At 43.2% G+C, this 25523-nt stretch overlaps 1 protein-coding gene across 1 annotated transcript in view; it reads left to right on the top strand.

The window, feature by feature from the left end:
* LOC138786674 (zinc finger protein 721-like) overlaps positions 1–25523 on the top strand; it is a 49506-nt gene that overhangs the window by 15646 nt on the left and 8337 nt on the right. Inside the window, exons 2-4 of the mRNA XM_069963652.1 lie at positions 4740–4794; positions 13465–14197; positions 19014–20480. Coding sequence (XP_069819753.1) covers positions 4740–4794; positions 13465–14197; positions 19014–20480 — 2255 coding nt within the window. The remainder of the gene's footprint in view (positions 1–4739; positions 4795–13464; positions 14198–19013; positions 20481–25523) is intronic.

Genomic DNA, 25523 nt, shown 5'->3' on the forward strand with positions numbered 1-25523 from the left:
GATTCAAGAGAACTGATAAGAGAAAGAAAACAAAATCACGTTAGTTACCTATATGATGGTAGACCTTCTTCTTGTTCATTGAAGTTTTATACAAGAGAGAATACACATCATCGCTTTTACTGACAAACAGATCGGTATTATGCATAAGACCACTTGGAAGAGACCCTGACGGACTCCCATTAGTTTATGGGCATCACCATAGGATAGACAAAAATAGTACTATACGTTTTATTGAAAGTTATAGATGGCGGAACAAACTTTCTGCAGATGTGGTAGGTAGATCTGCAATAACCGAAAGAAAGAACTAATAGGACAGATTGACCGGGGGTCTTGTTCTACCAACAATCCTCTAAAAGAAAACAATGGGTAAGTCTGTACATTATACATCAATATACAGCTTAGTTACAACTAGAGATGAGCGAACCTGGTTCGGGTTCGAGTCGATCCGAACCCGAACGATCGGCATTTGATTAGCGGTGGCTGCTGAAGTTGGATAAAGCTCTTAAGTTTGTCTGGAAAACATGGATACAGCCAATTACTATATCCATGTTTTCCACATAGCCTTAGGGCTTTATCTAAGTTCAGCAGCCACCGCTAATCAAATGCCGAAAGTTCGGGTTCGGATCGACTCCAGCATGCTCCAGGGTCACTCATCTCTAGTAACAACCAAACAAATAAAAGCTTATTATCAATATCCAAACCAACACATAAAACATATATACACATCGCACATGTATACCCATAGAAATCATATTCCAATAAGATATAAAATGACAGAGTCTTATTATGAAAAGAATAATCAATAATCCTCATCAGATGCCGCTGGTGCAAATGCAATTCTTAGTTGCATTTACATAGTGGCAGCATATCCATCCAATCACCTGATAGATACCAAACCTTATTGTCTCATCACTCCTGTCCCTAATCCTGACTACAGATGTAGCCAACCTGCTCTAGGTCCCTTTACCGTAGGACTGTCCTTAGAGGTAGGACATCCTCCGTCTCGAACCTAAGCTAGTCTCCTGTCACTCCTACAGTCTCCCTGTGACATTGAGTGATCGGACAATAAGCTATCCACTGTATATAACAGACTCTATAACAAGGACTCTACCACTTCGGCATCATGTGGGTATTGGAAAGTCACAGCAACTAATTTTAAAAAGTTTCTGGAAAGGAAAAGTTTAGATGTGAGTGTCATGAATGTGCCTGTGCCGAACTCTGTGCGCCCCTTGGCTCGTGCTGCGCGCCTGAGATGGCGCTGATATTCATTGTTTTGTATGTTTGTGCAGTGTCCTGAACCCTGTCTGAACACTGCTCTATTTCCTTCTGTGTTTCTTCAGCCACACTTGCTTTGCCTGAGATATTCCTGGCCACTCAGGAGTTAACTCTGATGCTGGTTAGCTAGTCTGATTGACTGTTCTCCCTGCCAGTCGGGTTGCTCTTGCCCCAGGTGTTCTGAGGAGATTAGGCGTCTGGTCCAATCAGCTTCTGCACTGGCCCTCTGGTCTCCTATATAGTGTCTGCCAGCCGGCCTCTCACTGCCGGATATTGAGCGCGTCTCTGCCTGGTTCTGTTTCTGCTACTCTTGCTATATTTATTCTGACCCTTTTGCCTTGTATTCTGACCATTCCTGCTAGCTGCCTGCCCTGACCATATTGCCTGTTTATTGACCTTGCTTTTTGGATTGTGATTTTGTACTGTGCTGCCCGTTTGTTGTGACCCGGACTGTGGACTACTGTTTATTGTGTTTTGTCTGTCTGTCTTGTCTTTGTGTCCCACCAAGTCTGTACAGGGACCGCCGCCAAGTTGCCCGCCGCCATCTTAGGGCGGATTGCGGCAAGCAGGTAGGGACAGTGGGCGGGGTTCAGCGTCAGGGCTCACTGTCTTGTATTGTCCTGCTGTCCGGTTCCTGACAGTGAGCAAATCTTATCTCATGGCAAAAGTAAAAATTAAAAAAATTGATTGACACATAAACCAAAAACAGCACAACAGATAAATGCAATAACATTTCTACAATGTGACCTACTATATAACCACTACAGTCCCTTATAATAACCAGTCAATTCACAATCATCAGTACCGGATTCTCAGAATTTCCACCTCTTTTTACCTCATTTTGTACCTAGGAAACGTCTTTATGATTAGATCACACAGGTCTAATGACCGATCACATCTCTTCCTGTAAATAATCATATACTATAATACAAAGACCAATAATATGAAGTAACTGAGCACTTATTACCGATATAATATTTGGATCCTACTGAATTGTCTCTTGTTTCACTGAGATCATCACATATTACACATAAAATAACCACCATAGAAATAAAAGCAAAGTATATACTATACATCATCTAAGGTTTCAAACTTTTTATGAAAACAATATATCACATGATCCTTTTTGTAATGGTTAGTGGCATTGGTATGGATCCATTAACCTGTCTTTTGACTGACAGGCCATTTTACAGATGCTTGGACTCTTGGCCTCAGTTATATAGCTTTGGCTGACCTGTAAAGAAGACATCAATACAGACAAGGACACAACTATATAGGCCCCCTGTAAGGACATACCTATAAAGGCCACCTGTAAGGACACACCTATATGGGCCCCCTGTAAGGACACACCTATATGGGCCACCTGTAAGGACACACCTATATAGGCCACCTGTAAGGACACACCTATATAGGCCACCTGTAAGGACATACCTCTATAGGCCACCTGTAAGGACATACCTCTATAGGCCACCTGTAAGGACACACCTATATGGGCCACCTGTAAGGACACACCTATATAGGCCACCTGTAAGGACACACCTATATAGGCCACCTGTAAGGACACACCTCTATAGGCCACCTGTAAGGACATACCTCTATAGGCCACCTGTAAGGACATACCTCTATAGGCCACCTGTAAGGACATACCTCTATAGGCCACCTGTAAGGACATACCTATATAGGCCCCCTGTAAGGACATACCTATATAGGCCACCTGTAAGGACATACCTATATGGGCCACTTGTAAGGACACCTATAAGGACATACCTATATAGGCCACCTGTAAGGACATACCTATATAGGCCACCTGTGGGAGTTGGATGAAGTCCACTTACATTCCCTGGAACAGGCAAGAAGATCACAGACTATGCAGACAGGCACTTTCCTGTGTTACCTACAGTAGGTTATGACAGGTGTAGATAATACAGCCCTACACAAACATCTATGGTATATTTGTTGACCCCAGGGCCGCCCAATGTGAGGATACTACACCACATTACACATGGCTTCCTTCTGCTGGTTTTGTCAGATAACTTACAGTGAGATACAAGGCGGTTGGCAAACACAGTTACTTACTTACTGTCTGATGCCATCTTCACCCTGTACCTCCTCTCCATCCGCCGGTCTCACAGCTTGTTGCTGCTCATCTGTGGAAAAAGACTTAAAAACAAACAGATCCACATCTCCCCATCCACCTGTATACTATGTACGGTTACCTCAGGAAGAGACCGGAAGCATCTCCCCATTCACGTGTACACTGTACAGTTACTAGTGATGAGCGAGTACTAAAATACTCGGGTGCTCGTTACTCGAGACGAATATTTCCCGATACTCGAGTGCTGCTCGTTTCGAGTAACGAATGCTCGTTTTGTTTCGAGTAACGAACCCCATTGAAGTCAAAGGGAAACTCGAGCATTTTTGCAGGGGACCCAAGCCCGGCAGAGGGAAGGTCTTGTGAAAACCTGTCCACCTCAGAGAATGATGGAAACACCACGGAAATGGACAGGAAACAGCAGGGGCAGCATGCATGGATGCCTCAGAGGCTGCCTAATCGCACCATTACGCCAAATTATGGCCAACAGCCTGGTGGTCAACCTCAAGACAATAGTGCTGACCCAGACCAAGATGGGCAAGGCACATGAAACCACGGTCAAAGGCCTGAAGGTCACTTTGAAGTTCAAAGGGCTTGGAGAATGCTCCCCTGCCAGTGCCTGACAAGCTGACTGCTCCCCTCCTCCCCCTTAATAACTTGTCTTTTTAAGTTACTAGACTGACCTGGGCTGGGGCATGACATCCCCTGACTACTTTAGCAGTTGGGGTAATTTTCCCTGTATCATGTGGCTCACCACTTCTCCCCACCTCTGATTTGATTTTGAGTTTGAGTGGCTCAGTGGTTAGCAGGGTAGCCTTGCAGCGCTGGGGTCCTGGGTTCAAATCCCACCAAGGACAACATCTGCAAGAAGTTTGTATGTTCTCTCCACGTGATCACCTGTTCACACTGCTGCGGTTTCAATAGCGGTGTACCCTGAGGCCCGTAAGTTGTGCGAGAAGAAGCTAGGGAGTGAATGTCTGCGGTGTGCTTTGAAAATTGAAATTGAACATTAAAAAAAGACCATAAAGTGGCCTTTACCGGCCTTTAGATGAGGCAGGCGTGGAACCTCCCAAAATTTAGGCCTGACACAGCATGGCAGTGAAGACACAGAGAACCATTAAAAGTGGGGTAGCAAGTGAGCCTCCAAACAATTATGCCAGACACAGCATGGTGTACCATGAAACTGTCAAAGGCCTTGGAGAGTGTTCCCCTGCCCCTTGACAAGTTGCCTGCTCCACCCCTCCTCTCCCCCGGTTTTTGGGCCACAGAATTACGTTCTCTGGCGCTAGTGGTGTCAGATGGGAAGTACATTTTCAGCTTCTGCACCAGGGCCTGTGATATTGATTCACTCTCATACTGCGTTCCTCGGCAGGTATGAGAGTAGAAAAGTTCTGTTTGTACCGAGGGTCCAGGAGGGTGAACACCCAGTAATCTGTTTTTTTTAACACGAGGGTCACGGGAAAACAGCCTAACATAAAGTCAGCCATGTGCACCAGAGTCCCAAGTTGCAAGAATTCCCTCTCCTCAATAGGCTGACTGTCCATTTCCTCCTCCTCCACCAATTCCTCCTCTTCAGGCCATACACACTCAACAGCTAAGGATTGAGCATGGGTACCCTCTTCAGTCGTGGCAGCAGTCTGCTTCTCTTCCTCTACTTCATGCTGAATAACAGACGTGAGGGTGGTCTGGCTATCTAGGGGCGGATGTTCTTCCCCCGTCTCCTGAGACGAAGGCTGAGCAGGGAGGTTTGAAGCAGACACAGCAGCATCCCGCTGACCATCTGTGTTGATTCCTCAAAGGGGCCCAGTACCTGACAGATAGCAGACATCCACGTCCACTCTGGCATTCCACAATGGCTCTGCGTTGCTGGTAAACCCTGGCTACCATCTGGAGGGTGGAATTCCACCGCGTGGGCACGTGAACCACCCCAAAATTTAGCCTGACACAGCATGGCAGTGAGAAAACAGGGAACCATTAAAACAGAGGTAGCATATTAACCACCCAAAAACTTAGCCTGACACAGACCAGACCAGATGAACAGACAGCCCTGCAAAATAATCGAATTTGAATGACTATTAGTCAAATGGAAGTTAATTTGATAATTGAAATTGAAGATTAAAAAATGGCCATGAAGTGGCCTTTAACGAGCAGCTGACTACTGCCTTTGAAACAGATAAAAAATTAAAGGACGGCAGAGAACACCCGCAAGTTGACATCCACAGATAGTATAGTTCAAAATGGACAACACAAGGATGCTAAATTAGGATCCACCATTTTCACTGTCTGTTCCTTTGAACGGTGGCTTGTATCTTGGAGATACAATAGATGACCAGACAGCCCTGCAAAATAGCTCTTGAATTGAAGTCGATTTGATTTAAAAATTTTAATTGAAGATTTAAAAAAAAAAAAAACACCATAAAGTGGCCTTTAGATAAGGCAGGCGTTAACCTCCCAAAAATTAGGCCTGACACAGTAGAATACCAAGGGGCAGCCCCCATCATGTGGTTCCTAAAAGCCTCTGTCTCTTCCAGCCGATAGGGCAGCATCTCCAGGCTCAGCAGTTTGCCTATGTGCACATTTAGGGCTTATGCGTGCGGGTGAGTGGCGGTGTATTTGCGCTTCTGTTCAAAGGTCTGTTGTAGGGACAGTTGAACGCTGCGCTTGGACACCTTGCTGGAGGGTGTGGAGCATAGTGGAGGTGAAGGGGTGGGTGTAGGGCGGGAGGCGCTCGTGCCTGGAGCCTGGGCGGGGGGACTGACAGATCCAGTACGTGACACAGGGGAAGGAGCAGGGGTGTGACTTGCAGTCACTGAGTGGCCTGGGTTCCACTGAGTGGGGTGTTTAGCACTCATATGCCTGCGCATGCTGGTAGTGGTTAGACTGGTAGTGGTGGCTCCCCTGCTGATCCTGGAGTGGCACAGGCTGCACACTACAGTCCGTCGGTCATACGCAGTTTCTTTAAAGAACCTCCAGACGTGCGAACATCTAGGCCTGGCCACGGGAGTTTGAAACAGTTGCTGATCTACTTGCTCTGGCCCTGCTTATCCCTCTGCCCACCCATCTTCCTCTTCCAACCGGTCCTGTGACTGACATTGCCTCCCCCTCAGAAGCTAAGTGTATGTGCTGCCATTTAGTCTATACCACCCTCTTACACAGGGCAATTAGCAGTGAGCTTGTATATGGCTGAACTGAGAAATAAAGATATAAGAAAATATACTGGTCAGACTAGTTTTTGGAGGTTGTCAAATACAATCTGTGGGTAACTGCAGCTATATACTGTATGCCACCCCCTTACACAGGGCAATTAGCAGTGAGCTTGTATATTGCTGTACAAAGAAATGAAGAAAAAAAGAACATATACTGGTCACACTAGTTTTTTGGAGGCTGTTGTATAGTCTGTGTGTATGTGGTGGTGGTAAATGGTGTATGCCCCCTGTTACACAGGACAATGAGCAGTGAGATTCTATGCAGCTGTACTACAAATAACAGCAATACAATGTACAACAGCAGCAGCACCAGCCACTAAAAATATAATAGTACTGAGGACTTCTTTGGGGTCTGTATGCACCACCTGCTGTCCCCTTTCTGCCAGCAGCCGATCACCACAGTGTGCTACTGAAATCGTGTTAGCTGCACTGCAAGTCCCAGCCAGCAGTCTGTAGTAATCGAAAAAATAAAATAAAATAAAAGAAAGATTTTAAGCCCTTAAAAGGGCTGTTGGGTTCTGTATATAGTGTCCCTGCCTACTGGAACGCTAATTCCCTCCCTAACCCTCTCCCAAACAAGCAGCAGCTCTGTCCCTATTCTCTTCCAGCATACATGTGAGCCGAGCGTCGGCGGCTGAGATTTTTATATGGCAGGGTCATCTGATCTGGCCAACCAATCGCTGCTATCGACATGTATGGGTCCCACGTGATCTCAGGATGTACCAAAGAGTCTCCTGCATGTTTATTGGCTGAGAAATAGCGCCCAAACTTATAGGAAACGGATGATGCCCTTTTTTCAAGTCCCAAGTAACGAGTACCAAGCTCGGACCAGCATGCTCGCTCATTACTAAACACGATCCGTTCAAATTGAATTTCGAGCTTTCAAATATTTTACTACTTCTATTACTACTCTCTATTCATAACCAATAATACTGAGACAAGAAAAATCTCCCAGAAAGGATGGACGTCTCCAAAAATGGCTGAAGAGCGGCTCAAGTCAAGTAAGTCACATACGGAGTCTATTTATTCCATGGATTCTTCTGCCGATTTCCGATTATTTAAGTGTCTCCCCCTACTATTGTTTTCTTGGGATAAAGCTGCTGGCTCTTTAAGATTTTTGAGAAGAAAGACTTCATCTTCTGGTGGACGGTACAATACAGCCGAGCCACCCTGATGAAATGGCCGGGAATAGTAATACAAAGTAGAGCTCACCCCACACTTACAGGAGCTTTCTGATTCTATGTACAATGGCTGCACCATCTGCAAACACAGCACTTACTGCCTCCTGTGTCCTCCTAGTGTGTAAGCTCACATACACATACAGCTCAGCTACATGTACATTACACACATACAGCTCAGCTACATGTACATTACACATATATACAGCTCAGCTACATGTACATTACACATATACAGCTCAGCTACATGTACATTACACATATACAGCTCAGCTACATGTACATTACACACATATACAGCTCAGCTACATGTACATTACACATATACAGCTCAGCTACATGTACATTACACATATACAGCTCAGCTACATGTACATTACACACATATACAGCTCAGCTACATGTACATTACACATATACAGCTCAGCTACATGTACATTACACATATACAGCTCAGCTACATGTACATTACACATATACAGCTCAGCTACATGTACATTACACATATATACAGCTCAGCTACATGTACATTACACATATACAGCTCAGCTACATGTACATTACACATATACAGCTCAGCTACATGTACATTACACACATATACAGCTCAGCTACATGTACATTACACATATACAGCTCAGCTACATGTACATTACACATATATACAGCTCAGCTACATGTACATTACACATATACAGCTCAGCTACATGTACATTACACATATATACAGCTCAGCTACATGTACATTACACACATATACAGCTCAGCTACATGTACATTACACACATACAGCTCAGCTACATGTACATTACACACATACAGCTCAGCTACATGTACATTACACATATACAGCTCAGCTACATGTACATTACACATATACAGCTCAGCTACATGTACATTACACACATACAGCTCAGCTACATGTACATTACACACATACAGCTCAGCTACATGTACATTACACACATATACAGCTCAGCTACATGTACATTACACATATACAGCTCAGCTACATGTACATTACACACATACAGCTCAGCTACATGTACATTACACATATACAGCTCAGCTACATGTACATTACACACATACAGCTCAGCTACATGTACATTACACACATATACAGCTCAGCTACATGTACATTACACACATATACAGCTCAGCTACATGTACATTACACACATATACAGCTCAGCTACATGTACATTACACACATACAGCTCAGCTACATGTACATTACACACATACAGCTCAGCTACATGTACATTACACACATATACAGCTCAGCTACATGTACATTACACATATACAGCTCAGCTACATGTACATTACACATATACAGCTCAGCCACATGTACATTACACACATATACAGCTCAGCTACATGTACATTACACACATACAGCTCAGCTACATGTACATTACACATATACAGCTCAGCCACATGTACATTACACACATATATACAGCTCAGCTACATGTACATTACACACATACAGCTCAGCTACATGTACATTACACACAGGGCTCTGCTGCAGGCATATATAACACACACATACACAGCTCTGCTCCACACACATCACACACACACAGCTCTGCTCCACACACATCACACACACACAGCTCTGCTGCATACACATCACTTCAGCTCATCCAGCACAGCAGAGTCCTGCATACACTGAGCAGCAGCCCCTGATCATGTGACTACTCCTCCATGTGACTGATCACATGACTGTGACATCATAGCAGGTCCTGGAAGCACAGGGGAAGCACACAGCAGGGAAGGAGCTGGGGGACAGCAGAACTATTAACCCCTTCTGGACTCAATACTTTAAAGTCTCTGATAAGTTTTGTAGACATTGACAAACTTTGAGGAACATTAAACATTTGTATAAACTTTTCTGTAACATTTCTATATACTGACCGTGCTGCATCCTGAGGTATATATATGTGATATTACATTGTCTCCTCCTCTTCCCTCCAGGATCCTCTGCTGATATCTTCTATATAAGAGACCGACCCATCAACCATGGAGAGAGACAGAGACAAGATGGCCGACAGGATAATAACCCTCACCCTACACATACTCTTCCTGCTTACTGGGGAGGTGAGGGATTCTGGGAGTGATGTCATCATGACATCATTCTTATCTATGGAATAACAGATGGATAGGACTGGAGAGGTGAGGGATTCTGGGAGTGATGTCATCATGACATCATTCTTATCTATGGAATAACAGATGGATAGGACTGGAGAGGTGAGGGATTCTGGGAGTGATGTCATCATGACATCATTCTTATCTATGGAATAACAGATGGATAGGACTGGAGAGGTGAGGGATTCTGGGAGTGATGTCATCATGACATCATTCTTATCTATGGAATAACAGATGGATAGGACTGGAGAGGTGAGGGATTCTGGGAATGGATGGAGTGATAGTGATGTGTCTCTCCATACACAGGATTACACAGTAGTGAAGAAGTCCTCTAGTGGGCGCTGTGGGGCCCCTGGGGGTGAAGGATGGGGAAGAACCCTGAGCCCAATCCCGGGGCCCCTGATACATGAGGAAATGGAGGAAGAGAAGATCCTAGAAGTCACCAACAAGATGGTGGAGCTGCTGAGTGGAGAGGTGAGACTGTGGCTGCTGGGAATGCTGGGACATTATACAGTAACACCACTGGAGGGGTGGGGGGGATGACTGTGTGATCATTGTGTGTGTCAGGTTCCTATAAGGTGTCAGGACGTGGCGGTCTATTTCTCCATGGAGGAGTGGGAGTATGTAGAAGGACACAAGGATCAGTACAAGGATGTGATGCTGGAGGATCAGCAGCCCTTCCCATCAGCAGGTAATAGACAGGACTATATACACACCTCCTCTCTGTATTATCTGGATGGAAAGAATGAATTCAGTCTCTGTATGTGTTCCCTCCAGTCCGATCCAGTAAGAGAACAGCACCAGAGAGATGTCCCCGTCCTCTTCTCCCACAGGATCAGGATCAGGTAGATGGAGATCTTCCCTATGATGTGTAGATGTGAGGCTCTTGCTCTCAGTCTGGGTCTCCGGAGTTCCTCCTATTTGCTCCGGGCCCCTCACCCTCCGTTCCTCCTTACAGTAATGGTTCTTGTGTCTCCTGTGTAACAGGATTAACCCTTATCTCTCCTTTCCTCCTTTATGTTTCTTGTCTGTCTAGAATGGAAGGTAAATTTCCTTTTACATGGACAGATTTGTAAATCCGGAGATCAGCACTCTTTTGCACGGCCTTTACATGGGACAAGAAATTGAGTAACCTGGCTGCATGAACAATCCATATATTGTTTGTGCAGCTATGGAAACTGACAGCACATTACATATATCTGTACTGTCAGTTTCCAGGTCACACACATACTTACCTAGTGTACTGCTGCTGTGATCCGTCATCCTATTTCTCTGTCTTCCAATCCAGCTTCTGTGTCTTTAGGCCCCACCTCCTCCGGCTTTCCATCAGTCTGGGAGGCATGCACCTGATAACGATAAAGTTTTTAACATGCTCTGAAAAAAACGATCAGCCGAGGATTTGGCATCTTCTGTCTCCTCCGCTGTCACTTTTACATGGGCCGATTATGTGTAAAAGGTCCTTAAAGTGTCCCTGTCGTTATAATCTTCAAAATCTAAATCAGCAGTAGATGTGATATAAAGCAAGTTTGCAATTTACATTCATTATTTATTTATTTTACGTTATCAATCAAAACACGGCACTTCCTGTTTTCTGACTCATCTTTTTTCAAAAAACAGGAAACAGTCAAAAAATAGGAAGTCCTGTGTATCAAAGACCATCTGAGCGCTCACACAGTGAAGGCAGTCATATGATTGATGGACACATTGAACCGGGACTCTCTGTACTGGCCGGGATTCCTGTGTTTAGTCAGTTTTTTTTAATCCAGCACAAGTCAGAAAATCTGCCTTCAGGAGACTGGACCTGGATATGGTAAGTATAGCTGTTATATAGCAGCCTTCAGGACACTGGACCTGGATGTGTCACTGAAAGTGTCACTGCCGTTATAACTTTCAAAATCTAAATCAACAGTAGATAAGATATAAAGTAAGTTTGCAATATACATTCTTTTTTTTTGTTGATGTCATGCTGTAAAACAAGCCATATAACAGCTATACTTACTGTATCCAGGTCCAGTCTCCTGCAGATGCTATAACAGCTATACTTACTGTATCCAGGTCCAGTCTCCTGAAGGCTGCTATATAACAGCTATACTTACTGTATCCAGGTCCAGTCTCCTGAAGGCAGCTATATAACAGCTATACTTACTGTATCCAGGTCCAGTCTCTTGAAGGCAGCTATATAACAGCTATACTTACTGTATCCAGGTCCAGTCTCCTGAAGGCAGCTATATAACACCTATACTTACTGTATCCAGGTCCAGTCTCCTGAAGGCAGCTATATAACACCTATACTTACTGTATCCAGGTCCAGTCTCCTGAAGGCTGCTATATACCAGCTATACTTACTGTATCCAGGTCCAGTCTCCTGAAGGCAGCTATATAACAGCTATACTTACTGTATCCAGGTCCAGTCTCCTGAAGGCAGCTATATAACAGCTATACTTACTGTATGCAGGTCCAGTCTCCTGAAGGCAGCTATATATAACAGCTATACTTACTGTATCCAGGTCCAGTCTCCTGAAGGCTGCTATATAACAGCTATACTTACTGTATGCAGGTCCAGTCTCCTGAAGGCAGCTATATACCAGCTATACTTACTGTATCCAGGTCCAGTCTCCTGAAGGCTGCTATATAACAGCTATACTTACTGTATGCAGGTCCAGTCTCCTGAAGGCAGCTATATAATAGCTATACTTACTGTATCCAGGTCCAGTCTCCTGAAGGCAGCTATATATAACAGCTATACTTACTGTATCCAGGTCCAGTCTCCTGAAGGCAGCTATATATAACAGCTATACTTACTGTATCCAGGCCCGGTTTCCTGAAGGCAGCTATATAACAGCTATACTTACTGTATCCAGGCCCGGTTTCCTGAAGGCAGCTATATATAACAGCTATACTTACTGTATCCAGGTCCAGTCTCCTGAAGGCAGCTATATAACAGCTATACTTACTGTATCCAGGCCCGGTTTCCTGAAGGCAGCTATATAACAGCTATACTTACTATATCCAGGTCCAGTCTCCTGAGGGCAGCTATATAACAGCTATACTTACTGTATGCAGGTCCAGTCTCCTGAAGGCAGCTATATAACAGCTATACTTACTGTATCCAGGTCCAGTCTCCTGAAGGCAGATTTTCTGACTCGTGCTGGTTGAAAATAATAGACTAAACACACAAATTACGTCCAGTACAGAGTCCCCGCTCAATGTGTTCATCAATCACATGACTGTCTTCTCTCTCAGATAGCCTGGCAGATGGCCTGGCAAACTCAGGACTTCCTGTTTTCTGACCCTTTGAGTATGAAAAAGTCAGAAAACAGGAAGTGCTGTGATCTCCATGTTAACTTTAAAAAAAAAAAAGAAAAGAAATGTAAATTGCAAACTTTCTTTATATCGCATCTACTGCTGATTTCGATTTTGAAAGTTATAACTACAGGTGCACTTTAAGGGTTAATACCGTGCACTCCCTTCTGTTCTCCTCTCCTGTAGCTTCTCACCTCTTCTTTGTATTAAAGATTCCTCTTGTCTTGTGTTATCCTTTTATTTTACTTTCTCACAGATCACAAATCAGAAGGAAGAAATAAACTTTACTGATAGTCTAAACAATATAGTAAAAAAAGAAGAAGAGACAGATGACAGCAGCGATGAGCAGTATAAGGAGGACATCACTACAGGGAAGAATCTGAATTATGTTAATGCTGCAGACATGAGGGTAAAAGAAGAAGAAGAGACAGATGACAGCAGTGATGAGCAGTATAAGGAGGACATCACTACAGGGAAGAATATGAATTATGTTAATGCTGCAGACATGAGGGTAGAAGAAGAAGAAGAGACAGATGACAGCAGTGATGAGCAGTATAAGGAGGACATTACTACGGGGAAGAATCTGAATTATGTTAATGCTGCAGACATGAGGGTAGAAGAAGAAGAAGAAGAGACAGATGACAGCAGTGATGAGCAGTATAAGGAGGACATTACTACAGGGAAGAATCTGAATTATGTTAATGCTGCAGACATGAGGGTAGAAGAAGAAGAGACAGATGACAGCAGTGATGAGCAGTATAAGAAGGATATCACTACAGGGAAGAATCTGAATTATGTTAATGCTGCAGACATGAGGGTAAAAGAAGAAGAGACAGATGACAGCAGTGATGACCAGTATAAGGAGGACATTACTACAGGGAAGAATCTGAATTATGTTAATGCTGCAGACATGAGGGTAGAAGAAGAAGAGACAGATGACAGCAGTGATGAGCAGTATAAGGAGGACATCACTACAGGTAACCGCCCAGGTGAGTAGTGACCAGTAAATGCAGAGAACAGTCACACATCCTCCTCAGTCACTGGCTGTAACTATTCTGTGTGTGATATTATACGCTCTGTGTCCTGTCAGTTCCTCCTGTTACTGATGACACAATAGACAATAGGGCTGATATTCCTGGAGGCGTCAGTAATATGAAGAATGATTTAGCGTTACTAGATAAGTGGTCAAAACAATGGAACACTAAGACCACATTCACACTTCCATTGTTCTGTCCGCAATGCGCATGGCACAGATGCACATTCTTGGTGGGGGCCGCGGCTGCATGGTTGCACTACAGGGGTGTGAATGTAGCCTAACAAAATGTTAGTGAAGAATTTAGAAGAGAAGGATTTAGGTGCAGTGATTTCTGATACCTCTAAGTCTCCAATTCAGTCAGACGGTAGGGGAAGGTAATTGTATACTGGGCTATATATATATAGAAAGAGAGAGAGAGACTGGCACAATAAAGAATTAGCACGTGTTTGGAAGACGATGCTGTCCTCAATCTCCTTTTTCTCTGCATAACGTTGGGGGATAGAGCCGTACCCCGGGAGATCTGTGCATCTAGTGGTGTTTCCGCGGACCCAGCCCAAATTTGTTGCATATATATATAATGGTATGCTGGGTTGTATATATGTATAATGGTATGCTGGGCTATATATATAATGGTATGCTGGGCTGTATATATGTATATTGGTATGCTGGGCTGTATGTATATATTTATATATATATATAATGGTATGCTGGGCTGTATATATGTATAATGGTATGCTGGGCTGTATGTATATATATATATATATATATATATATATATATATATATATAATGGTATGCTGGTGTTAGAATGGGGACAGGGAGACACAAGGACAGGTGAGCCCTGAAGCTTGCACCCGCCCCGCTGTCCCTACCTACTTGCCTCAGATGCCCTAGGTAGCAAACGGACAACTGGACGGCAGTCCCTGATCGACTAAAGTGCAACACTAAACGAAACAGGACAGACAAAACACAATGAGAGCAAGGTCAGGAATCCGAGTCAGTAACCGTTGAGCAGTGCAGTACAAAACGTGTCCAAGGGGTAGTCGATTAGTTAGAAGCCAGAAGTCAAGTTACCAGAAATACAAAGCAGGGAAAACACTTGATCCAGATACACTAGCGAACTAGGCACTTTCACAGGCAGGGGGTGGAAAACAGAGGAAGATACTTATACAACCTGTAGTCCCAGCCCCAGGAGTGATAGGGGCTGGGACTCCAGGTCCTGCCCAGGTACTGACAGCTGACTGGTGTGTTAGCTGTCAATCAACAATTAGTGAAACCTTCTACAGCTTATGCTGTTCGGCCAGGGGAGAGCACCCTGGCCACTGCTTCAACAAGGAGTAGCAGAGCAGAGTTAGTGAAAAACATGAAAAGCAGTCCGGCTGCTATGGACGCCGGCGTCGCGCCCCCAGCAACCGGCCTTAGTGGTTACTCCTAGTCCTAACAGCTGGGCTGTATATATATATAATGGTATGCTGGGCTGTATATATATATATAATGGTATGCTGGGCTGTATGTATATATAATGGTATGCTGGGCTGTATATATATAATGGTATGCTGGGCTGTATGTATATATAATGGTGTGCTGGGCTGTATATATATATAATGGTATGCTGGGCTGTATATATATATATAATGGTATGCTGGGCTGTATGTATATATAATGGTATGCTGGGCTGTATATATATAATGGTATGCTGGGCTGTATGTATATATAATGGTGTGCTGGGCTGTATATATATAATGGTATGCTGGGCTGTATATATATATATAATGGTATGCTGGGCTGTATGTATATATAATGGTATGCTGGGCTGTATATATATAATGGTATGCTGGGCTGTATATATATATATAATGGTATGCTGGGCTGTATGTATATATAATGGTATGCTGGGCTGTATATATATAATGGTATGCTGGGCTGTATGTATATATAATGGTGTGCTGGGCTGTATGTATATATAATGGTATGCTGGGCTGTATATATATAATGGTATGCTGGGCTGTATGTATATATAATGGTATGCTGGGCTGTATGTATATATAATGGTATGCTGGACTGTATGTGTGTATATGTATATATATATATATATATAATGGCATGCTGGGCTGTATATATATAATGGTATGCTGGGCTGTATATATATATATATATATATATATATATATATATAGACCAACAAAACACAGCAATCACTGAACTCAGGGAGAACAGTAAAAAATTCCAATGGAGTACTCATTTACGAGTCTCCATTGATTGTCCCATACAAAATTTAAATATGCAAAAAAGGGGTCCGTGGAGCCTCAGTTACGAGTCTCAAAACACGGGAATAGCCAGATATCCCTCTCTCCAGAGAAGGAAGCCCATTGCCAAGGGGTGCCTCCTAGTGGGGAGAGCACCAAACCACCCTGATACATAGTCCCTCAGGTCCTCACTCTGTTACGAGCTTTAGGACCTAAATAGGGAAACACCAGGGTGGCCCCTGTGAGTCAAAGTCTAACTCTGTGGCGAGTATAACGACATAAGACAAGGGTTACCAAGGCCAGGCATCCATCCACAGACTGCAGTTTCGGGGTATTTGCCCCTCGTCAGTGTGGAGCAGGATTCTGGCTACTGGGGCAATGATAAATAGACCAACAAAACACAACAATCACTGAACTCAGGGAGAACAGTGAAAAATTCCAATGGAGTACTCATTTACGAGTCTCCATTAATTGTCCCATACAAAATTTAAATATGCAAAAAAGGGGTCCGTGGAGCCTCAGTTACGAGTCTCAAAACACGGGAATAGCCAGATATCTGGCTATTCCCGTGTTTTGAGACTCGTAACTGAGGCTCCACGGACCCCTTTTTGGCATATATATATATATATATATATATATATATATATATATATATAGGTATGCTGGGCTCCATGTATATATATATATATTGGTATGCTGGGCTGTGTGTATATATATATATATATATATATATATATATATAAAATGGTATGCTGGGCTGTATATATATATAATGGTATGCTGGGCTGTGTGTATATATATATATATATATATATATATATATATATATATATATATATATATAATGGTATGCTGGGCTGTATATATATAATCAGTGGCGTAGCCACCGTGGTCGCAGGGGTCGCCGCTGTGACCTGGCCCGGCGTTGAGGGGGGCCCGCGCGCAACAATCTATTCCTTGCCCCCCCCACAATGGGGTGGTGATCTGGTGACTGTGCTGGCCCCTCCATTACCTATGATAGAATACCAGCTGCTGCTTCTGCTGGAAATAGTTCTTGCACAATTTGGAGGTGTGTTTAGGGTCATTGTCCTGTTGTAGGATGAAATTGGCTCCAACCAAGCGCTGCCCACTGGGTATGGCATGGCGGTGCAGAGTGATCGCCTTCCTTATTCACAATCCCTTTTACCCTGTACAAATCTCCCACCTTACCAGCACCAACCCCAGACCATCACATGACCTCCACCATGTATAACAGATGGCGTCAGGCATTCTTCCAGCATCTTCTCATTTCTTCTGTGTCTCACAAACGTTCTTCTTTGTGATCCAAACACCTCAAACTTGGATTCATCCGTCCACAACTCTTTTTACCAGTCTTCCTCTGTCCAATGTCTGTGTTCTTTTGCCCATCTTAATCTTTTTCTTTTATTGGCCAGTCTCAGATATGGCTTTTTCTTTGCCCCTCTGCCCTGAAGGCCAAAATCCTGCAGCCGCCTCTTCCCTGTAGATGGTGACACTGGTGTTTTGCGGGTCCTATGTAATGAAGATGCCAGTTGGGGACCTGTGAGGCGTCTGTTTCTCAAACTAGAGACTCTAATGTGCTTATCTTCTTGCTTAGTTGTGCAACACGGCCTCCCACTTCTTTTTCTACTCTGGTTAGAGCCTGTTTGTGCTGTCCTCTGAAGGGAGTAGTACACACCGTTGTAGGAAATCTTCAATTTCTTAGCAATTTCTCGCATGGAATAGCCTTCATTTCTAAGAACAAGAATAGACTGTCGAGTTTCAGATGAAAGTTTTCTTTTTCTGGCCATTTTGAGCGTTTAATTGACCCCACAAATGTGATGCTCCAGAAACACAATCTGCTCAAAGGAAGGTCAGTTTTGTAGCTTCTGTAACAAGCTAGACTGTTTCCAGATGTGTGAACATGATTGCACAAGGGTTTTCTAATCATCAATTATCCTTCTGAGCCAATGAGCAAACACATTGTACCATTAGAAGACTGGAGTGATAGTTGCTGGAAATGGGCCTCTATACACCTATGTAGATATTGCACCAAACACCAGACATTTGCAGCTAGAATAGTCAGTTACCACATTAGCAATGTATAGAGTGGATTTGTTTAAAGTTAGGACTAGTTTAAAGTTATCTTCATTGAAAAGTACAGTGCTTTTCCTTCAAAAATAAATGTGACCCCAAACTTTTGAACAGTAGTGTGTGTGTGTGTGTATGTATATAATGGTATGCTGGGCCTTATATATATATATAATGGTATGCTGGGCTGTATGTATATATATAATAGTATGCTGGGCTGGATAGAAGATTGTGATCCATGTATAGAGCTAAATAGGTGACTAGATACACCAGGTAGTCTTTTTCTGCCGATAATCTTCTAGGTTGCTATGAGAGTGTTCCATGATGGAGGACGGGCGGGTTCCATGACGTCACATTCTGAATAAGATGCTGCACAAAAAAATCTAAGTACAAATCTTCTAAGGTTATTACTATTATTCTCTTCTCTACTGTCAGGTGACTGTACCCGGAGATCAGAGGGAAATCTGATATTTTCAGGTTATAAAGCAGAGAATCCTATCACACAAGATACATATGAAGAACATTCTATTACCCCAGATCTACCCTCAGCCCCTCACAGCAAAGATCTCTCATCTGATCCTTATATACCAGTCCCATCTACTGATTCATCACAGCTTACTAAGAAAAAAAAGGAGAAGCCGTTTTCATGTTCAGAATGTAGGAAATGTTTTTCTAAGAGATCACATCTCACTGTACATAAAAGAACTCACACAGGGGAGAAGCCATTTTCCTGTCTAGTATGTAGGAAACGGTTTACTGTAAAATCACAGCTTGTTGTACATCAGAGAACTCACACAGGAGAGAAACCCTTTGCGTGTTCAGAATGTGGGAAATGTTTTGCTCTCAAATCACATTTTGTTAGACACCAAATAATACACACAGGGAAAAAGCCCTTTTCATGTTCAGAATGTGGAAAAAGTTTTGCTCAGAAATCACATCTCACTCTACACGAAAGAACTCACACAGGAGAGAAGCCATTTTCATGTTCAGAATGTGGGAAATGTTTTGCTGACAGATCAACTTTTGTTAGACATCAAATAGTTCACACAGGGAAAAAGCCATTTTCATGTTCAGAATGTGGGAAATGTTTTGCTGACAGATCAACTTTTGTTAGACATCAAATTGTTCACACAGGGGAGAAGCCCTTTTCATGTTCAGAATGTGAGAAATGGTTTACTCTTAAATCACATCTCACTATGCATGAAAGAACTCACACAGGAGAGAAGCCTTTTTCATGTTCAGAATGTGGGAAATGTTTTGCTGACAGATCAACTTTTGTTAGACATCAAATAGTTCACACAGGGAAGAAGCCCTTTTCATGTTCAGAATGTGGGAAATGTTTTGCTGACAGATCAACTTTTGTTAGACATCAAATAGTTCACACAGGGGAGAAGCCATTTCCATGTTCAGAATGTGGAAGCTTTTTTAATTGTAAAGCAGATCTTGTTAGACATCAAAGAATTCACACAGGAGCGAAGCCATTTTCCTGTTCAGAATGTGAAAAGTCTTTTACTCGGAAATCACAACTTATTATCCATCAAAGAATTCACATAGGGGAGAATATGTTTTCATGTTCAGGATGTGGAAAAAGTTTTACTTATAAAAGAGATTTTATTAAACATCAAAGAATTCACACAGGGGAGATTACATTATCATGTTTAGAATGTGGTAAAGGTTTTACTTCTGAAGGAGATTTTGTTAAACATCAAAGAACCCACACAGGAGAGAAGCCATTTTCATGTTCAGACTGTGGAAAATGTTTTACTCAGAAATCGCATCTCACTGTACATGAAAGAACTCACACAGGAGAGAAGCCATACTCATGTGATAAGTGTGGGAAATGTTATACGCGGAAGGAGAAACTTATTAAACATCTAAACAGTCACTCAGGGGAGAAGCCAAGTCAGAAAGCTCAGTGATCACCCGTGGTCACCCGTCTGTTCTCCAGAAAGCAGATAGAATCCAGATACCACAGCTATGTATTCCCCATGTACAGAGGAGATTTGGCGGTAATACAGATATCATATACCGCAACTCCAAACTTCTCACCAATTGATTTGACTTTATCTGACTATAAAATGTGATTACCATAGTAAAACAGCCATTATTTCCAGGCTTATAATCCTGATACATTGTCTTATCTGTGTCCGTGATTTATAAGTGACGAGTTGGTAATACTGCAGGTTACAGCTCTAGCTATCAATTGGGAACCATCCATCCTGGGAGGACCTGTCTCCGTGGAGTCAGGCTGACATCAGGTCCTCCAGGTTCCAGGGTCTTGGAGCTTATTATGGATTTGTTCTTTTTATTTTTTCTGTATATATCCCCTGATGATCTTGTGTTCACATTTTCTACGGGTGAAAGGAATCAGGATCTGCTTTAATATATTTTTTTTCTATTTAAAAAAGAAGCTCTGAATAAGCTCAAAGTGTCACTGTCGTGTTTTTGTTGTTTTCTTGACTCTTTTGCATCAGTCGAGCCCTGTGTAACCTATGGAGGGGGTAGGAGGGAGATTAGTCGGCAGCAGAGAACAAAGGATTACACAGCAGGACCTGTGTGAAAGTCGGTATTTAGAGGTCAGGGAGGTCAGTGCTGACTGTCAGAGGAGATGGCCCATTAATGTAGCTGTAAATTAACTCTTTATTGTCCTGTTTTGGTGCCTCCTCTCCCTCCACCCCTCCCCTCTCCATAGAAAACCATGAAGACAGGGGGGAGAGCTTCAAACTGTTCTTTTCATGATAAAAATGCATTTTTCAGCTAATAAACACAATTACAAAATTTCTTAAAATTGCCTGTACTACTGATTTTTGAAAAAAAAATGTAAACGACAGAGAATAATAAATCCTATGAAGAATTTTCAGCTTAACAAGCCTATATGAGGAGCTGATTGAGGAGTATGTTACACTTCTCACCGCATCCTGCCAAAGGGTAGTCCCCCAACCGCTACCCCCCATTTATCCCTCAGGTCCCCCATCTGAGTCCTTCCCCTCTCCCTAATCCTCATTTTATAAATAGCTGACAGATATTTCTTTCCTTAACTTCTCTATCAACTCATGTTTATTAATCACCCAAACCTCTAGGTTCTCCGTATGTGTAAGTGTGGTGAGCCCCCGGAGGATGTTGTAGCGGTGGGACGGCCGGCTACTTGCTAGATGGAAGTGTGACGCCACTACTTGTGGTCGATGGCCGAGATTCAGCTGGACCTTAAGTGTTTGTCACGTGACGCCAGTGCCTGGTGGGCACACAGGTGTGATGGTGTAAGGCCGGTTGTATTCTTTTCCCCTGTGGTCGGTGTCGGTGTTGCTACCGGGTCCCTTGGGATAGTGTAGTCACAGGTGGCCAGAGCGGTGTAATGACACTCCTGTGTAGTAGGACCCACCACCCACAGAAAGGGGAGGTGTCCCAAGGTTGCAGTGAATATGCTGTGCAGGTGGTGGTGAATAATCACAGACTCCAAGATAAAGTTGAGTTGGTTTACCACTTGAAAATGTGTAGCAGGTAATACAGAAGGGAGATACACTTGACAAAGTTCCAATAAATACTTAAACATAGAACCACCAAATCTGCGTGATAAGTGCTGAGTAGGATGTAGAAGAGTTGGCAAAGTTGTGCTGAGGTAGCGTAGTAGAGAGGAGGGTGCCGTGAGAGTCTCAACCCAAGTAGTAATGTGCTCTGCCGGGAGGTTGGAGTGTAGAGAAGAAGAAAGAGAAAAACTTGTGCCTGTGTATTGACTTCCTTATAGTCTTCACACCACCTTATGCCCACTAGTGTTGGCTGAACCGTACTAATAGGTGACACAGGCTCCAGACCTAGTTACCTGGGTTGAGCAGAGTGGTGAGGGTTTCCTGGCTGTCACCCGCGCTGCGAGATGGAGTTTATCGACTTTCTAGTAACTTTGCTCCACCCGGATCTGTTCCTAGCTTCTTGGCTCTTTAGTGAATACTGTCCTGCACTGTGTAACTCCTAGTCCATGGCGTGGGTTGAGATTATATGTAGGCAGGTCCTCTCCCAAGAGGCTTTAGCACTGCATAGTGCGGTGTATTGACCCATGCGTCCTACCCATGCAGGGCACTGACTAAGACTAGACTACTCTTCCTGGGCGACCTGGCAGAGGGCCATGGCCCACGTAGAACCACTGTGGAGAGCTATCTGATCTGCGTCCTTTCTCTACAGAATCCTAACTAAGACTCCTCCTTCACCTAAGGGACTAACTTCCAATCCAGCGTGTTGGGTGGAAAGAGTATAACAGAAGAGCAGAAAGAGAGGAGGTGATAGGACAGAAGAAAGTAAAGATCCTACTGGTTCGCAGATTCTGGTACACAAAAACAATAACCCTTTGAGACACTTCAGCTGTTCAGCTTCCACGCGTAAACACACAATACAGCGACAGCTAGTGGTCATCCTTAAATACTGACTGTGATATGACCACAAAAAGTACAAACTTTTGCGCAGGGTGTGGATAACAGTAACACCCCTAGTGGGACACCACATATATGCATTCTCAATTTCTTAATCACCATGCAAGTTTTTACATATAATCCAACCTGTAAAAGAATTTTGCTGCCACCAAAATTAGCTTCCACCCCTTCAAAAACATCTCCATAACACCCCTTAACCTGTTTCAAAATATACTGTATAATGGGTGAAGTGCCCCACCTCTTAAGTTCCTGTGCACCTATTGCTAAGAAATATAACCGGAAATCTGGGAGAGCCATCCCACCTTCATCGACTAACTGTGTCCATGTAGCATACTTCAACCTACTCGTCTTCCTCCACCAAACAAAATAATTTGGCAAAACCATACATTTTTTTTTAAATAGAGTCTGGGATCCAACTGGACAGGCACAGGGCACAGTAGGAGAGGAGTGCGAGCACTGATTATGTAACGCGCACACAGTTCACTAATGAAATCAAACTAGTAGAACACAGTAGGATAGGAGTGCAAGCACTGATTATGTAAAGCGCACGCTCAGTTCACTGATGAAACCCAACTTCTATAACACAGCAGGAGTGGAGAGTGACCACTGATTATGTAAGGCGCACGCTCCATTCACTAATTCCAGTAACTTGGTATAACTCAATAGGAGTATACAGTGCCCAGAGTGAATATCATGGACTGTGTCTTTACTGGTCCCAGTTAACTCTTATAGGCACACAGTTACTTGACACTGGACACTTGGTTGACAGCTACAACAAACAATCCCCCACAATCAGCTATCCTATCCTCTCTGTCCCTATATTGCTGTTAGTCTCTCCTCTCCATCCCTAAATCGCTTAGTCTCTCCTCTCTGTCCCTATATCGCTGTTAGTCTCTCCTCTCTGTTCCTATATCACTCTGTTAGTCTCTCCTCTCTGTCCCTATATCCCTCTGTTAGTCTCTCCCTGCTCTGCTATAACTGCCTGCTGCCATCCTGCTCTATCCTCCACACACAGCCGACTGGCCACCTCCGTTACCAAACCTCCTTATAAAGAGGGGAAGATACTGACATCACAGAGGGGCTGCAGCTGATTGGACGGACGCTAGAGATTATGGTTAATCCCTTTCTCCTGCTGAGTGACGCTCCAGACAGCATGTACAGCCGCCATTTAGTGTTTTTGCTAATTTCCTTAACAAATTGGTGGGAATTCGCTTTGCAGAATTTTGATTGGTCGGTTTCATTTCGCTCATCTCTAGAAATAATAGAAGACCATAGCTCAACAGTATAATAACTACCGAAACAGAAAAGAAAACAAACTATTTAGTCACTTTATATGTTTGTTATTATTTTCTCACTATCGGTTCAAGAACCGGGATAGATTGTGGAATTCATGGAATTTTCAAGTTACTTTAAGTATCCCCGAGGTCCCACGTAGTTCTGCCTTGTTATACCATGTGGTGGATTTAAGATGTGACATAATGGGGGAGATTTATCGAACATGGTGTAAAGTGAAACTGGCTCAGTCGCCCCCGGCAACCAATCAGATTCCACCTTTCATTCCTCACAGACTCTTTGGAAAATGAAAGGCGGAATCTGATTGGTTTCTGGAGTTGTGTTCTTGTTCCTCCAAAAGGATTTCCATTCCTGCATGAATCTTTTTGTTGGTTTGTCTTCATTGCCTGATAATTCCCTCTCGAATGAAGACGAATCCCCCTCAGGTTATCCACCCCCAAGACCGATGACAATTCCTGTTCAAGAGATTCCAAAGTAGAGCTCACCCCACACTTACAGGAGCTTTCTGATTCTATGTACAATGGCTGCACCATCTGCAAACACAGCACTTACTGCCTCTTGTGTCCTCCTAGTGTGTAAGCTCACATACACATACAGCTCAGCTACATGTACATTACACACATACAGCTCAGCTACATGTACATTACACACATACAGCTCAGCTACATGTACATTACACACATATACAGCTCAGCTACATGTACATTACACACATATACAGCTCAGCTACATGTACATTACACATATACAGCTCAGCTACATGTACATTACACATATACAGCTCAGCTACATGTACATTACACATATACAGCTCAGCTACATGTACATTACACATATATACAGCTCAGCTACATGTACATTACACACATATACAGCTCAGCTACATGTACATTACACATATATACAGCTCAGCTACATGTACATTACACATATACAGCTCAGCTACATGTACATTACACATATATACAGCTCAGCTACATGTACATTACACACATACAGCTCAGCTACATGTACATTACACACATATACAGCTCAGCTACATGTACATTACACACATATACAGCTCAGCTACATGTACATTACACATATATACAGCTCAGCTACATGTACATTACACATATACAGCTCAGCTACATGTACATTACACATATATACAGCTCAGGTACATGTACATTACACATATACAGCTCAGCTACATGTACATTACACATATATACAGCTCAGCTACATGTAC

The sequence above is a fragment of the Dendropsophus ebraccatus genome, chromosome 3 (assembly GCF_027789765.1).
Source record: "Dendropsophus ebraccatus isolate aDenEbr1 chromosome 3, aDenEbr1.pat, whole genome shotgun sequence".
Taxonomy (NCBI): domain Eukaryota; kingdom Metazoa; phylum Chordata; class Amphibia; order Anura; family Hylidae; genus Dendropsophus; species Dendropsophus ebraccatus.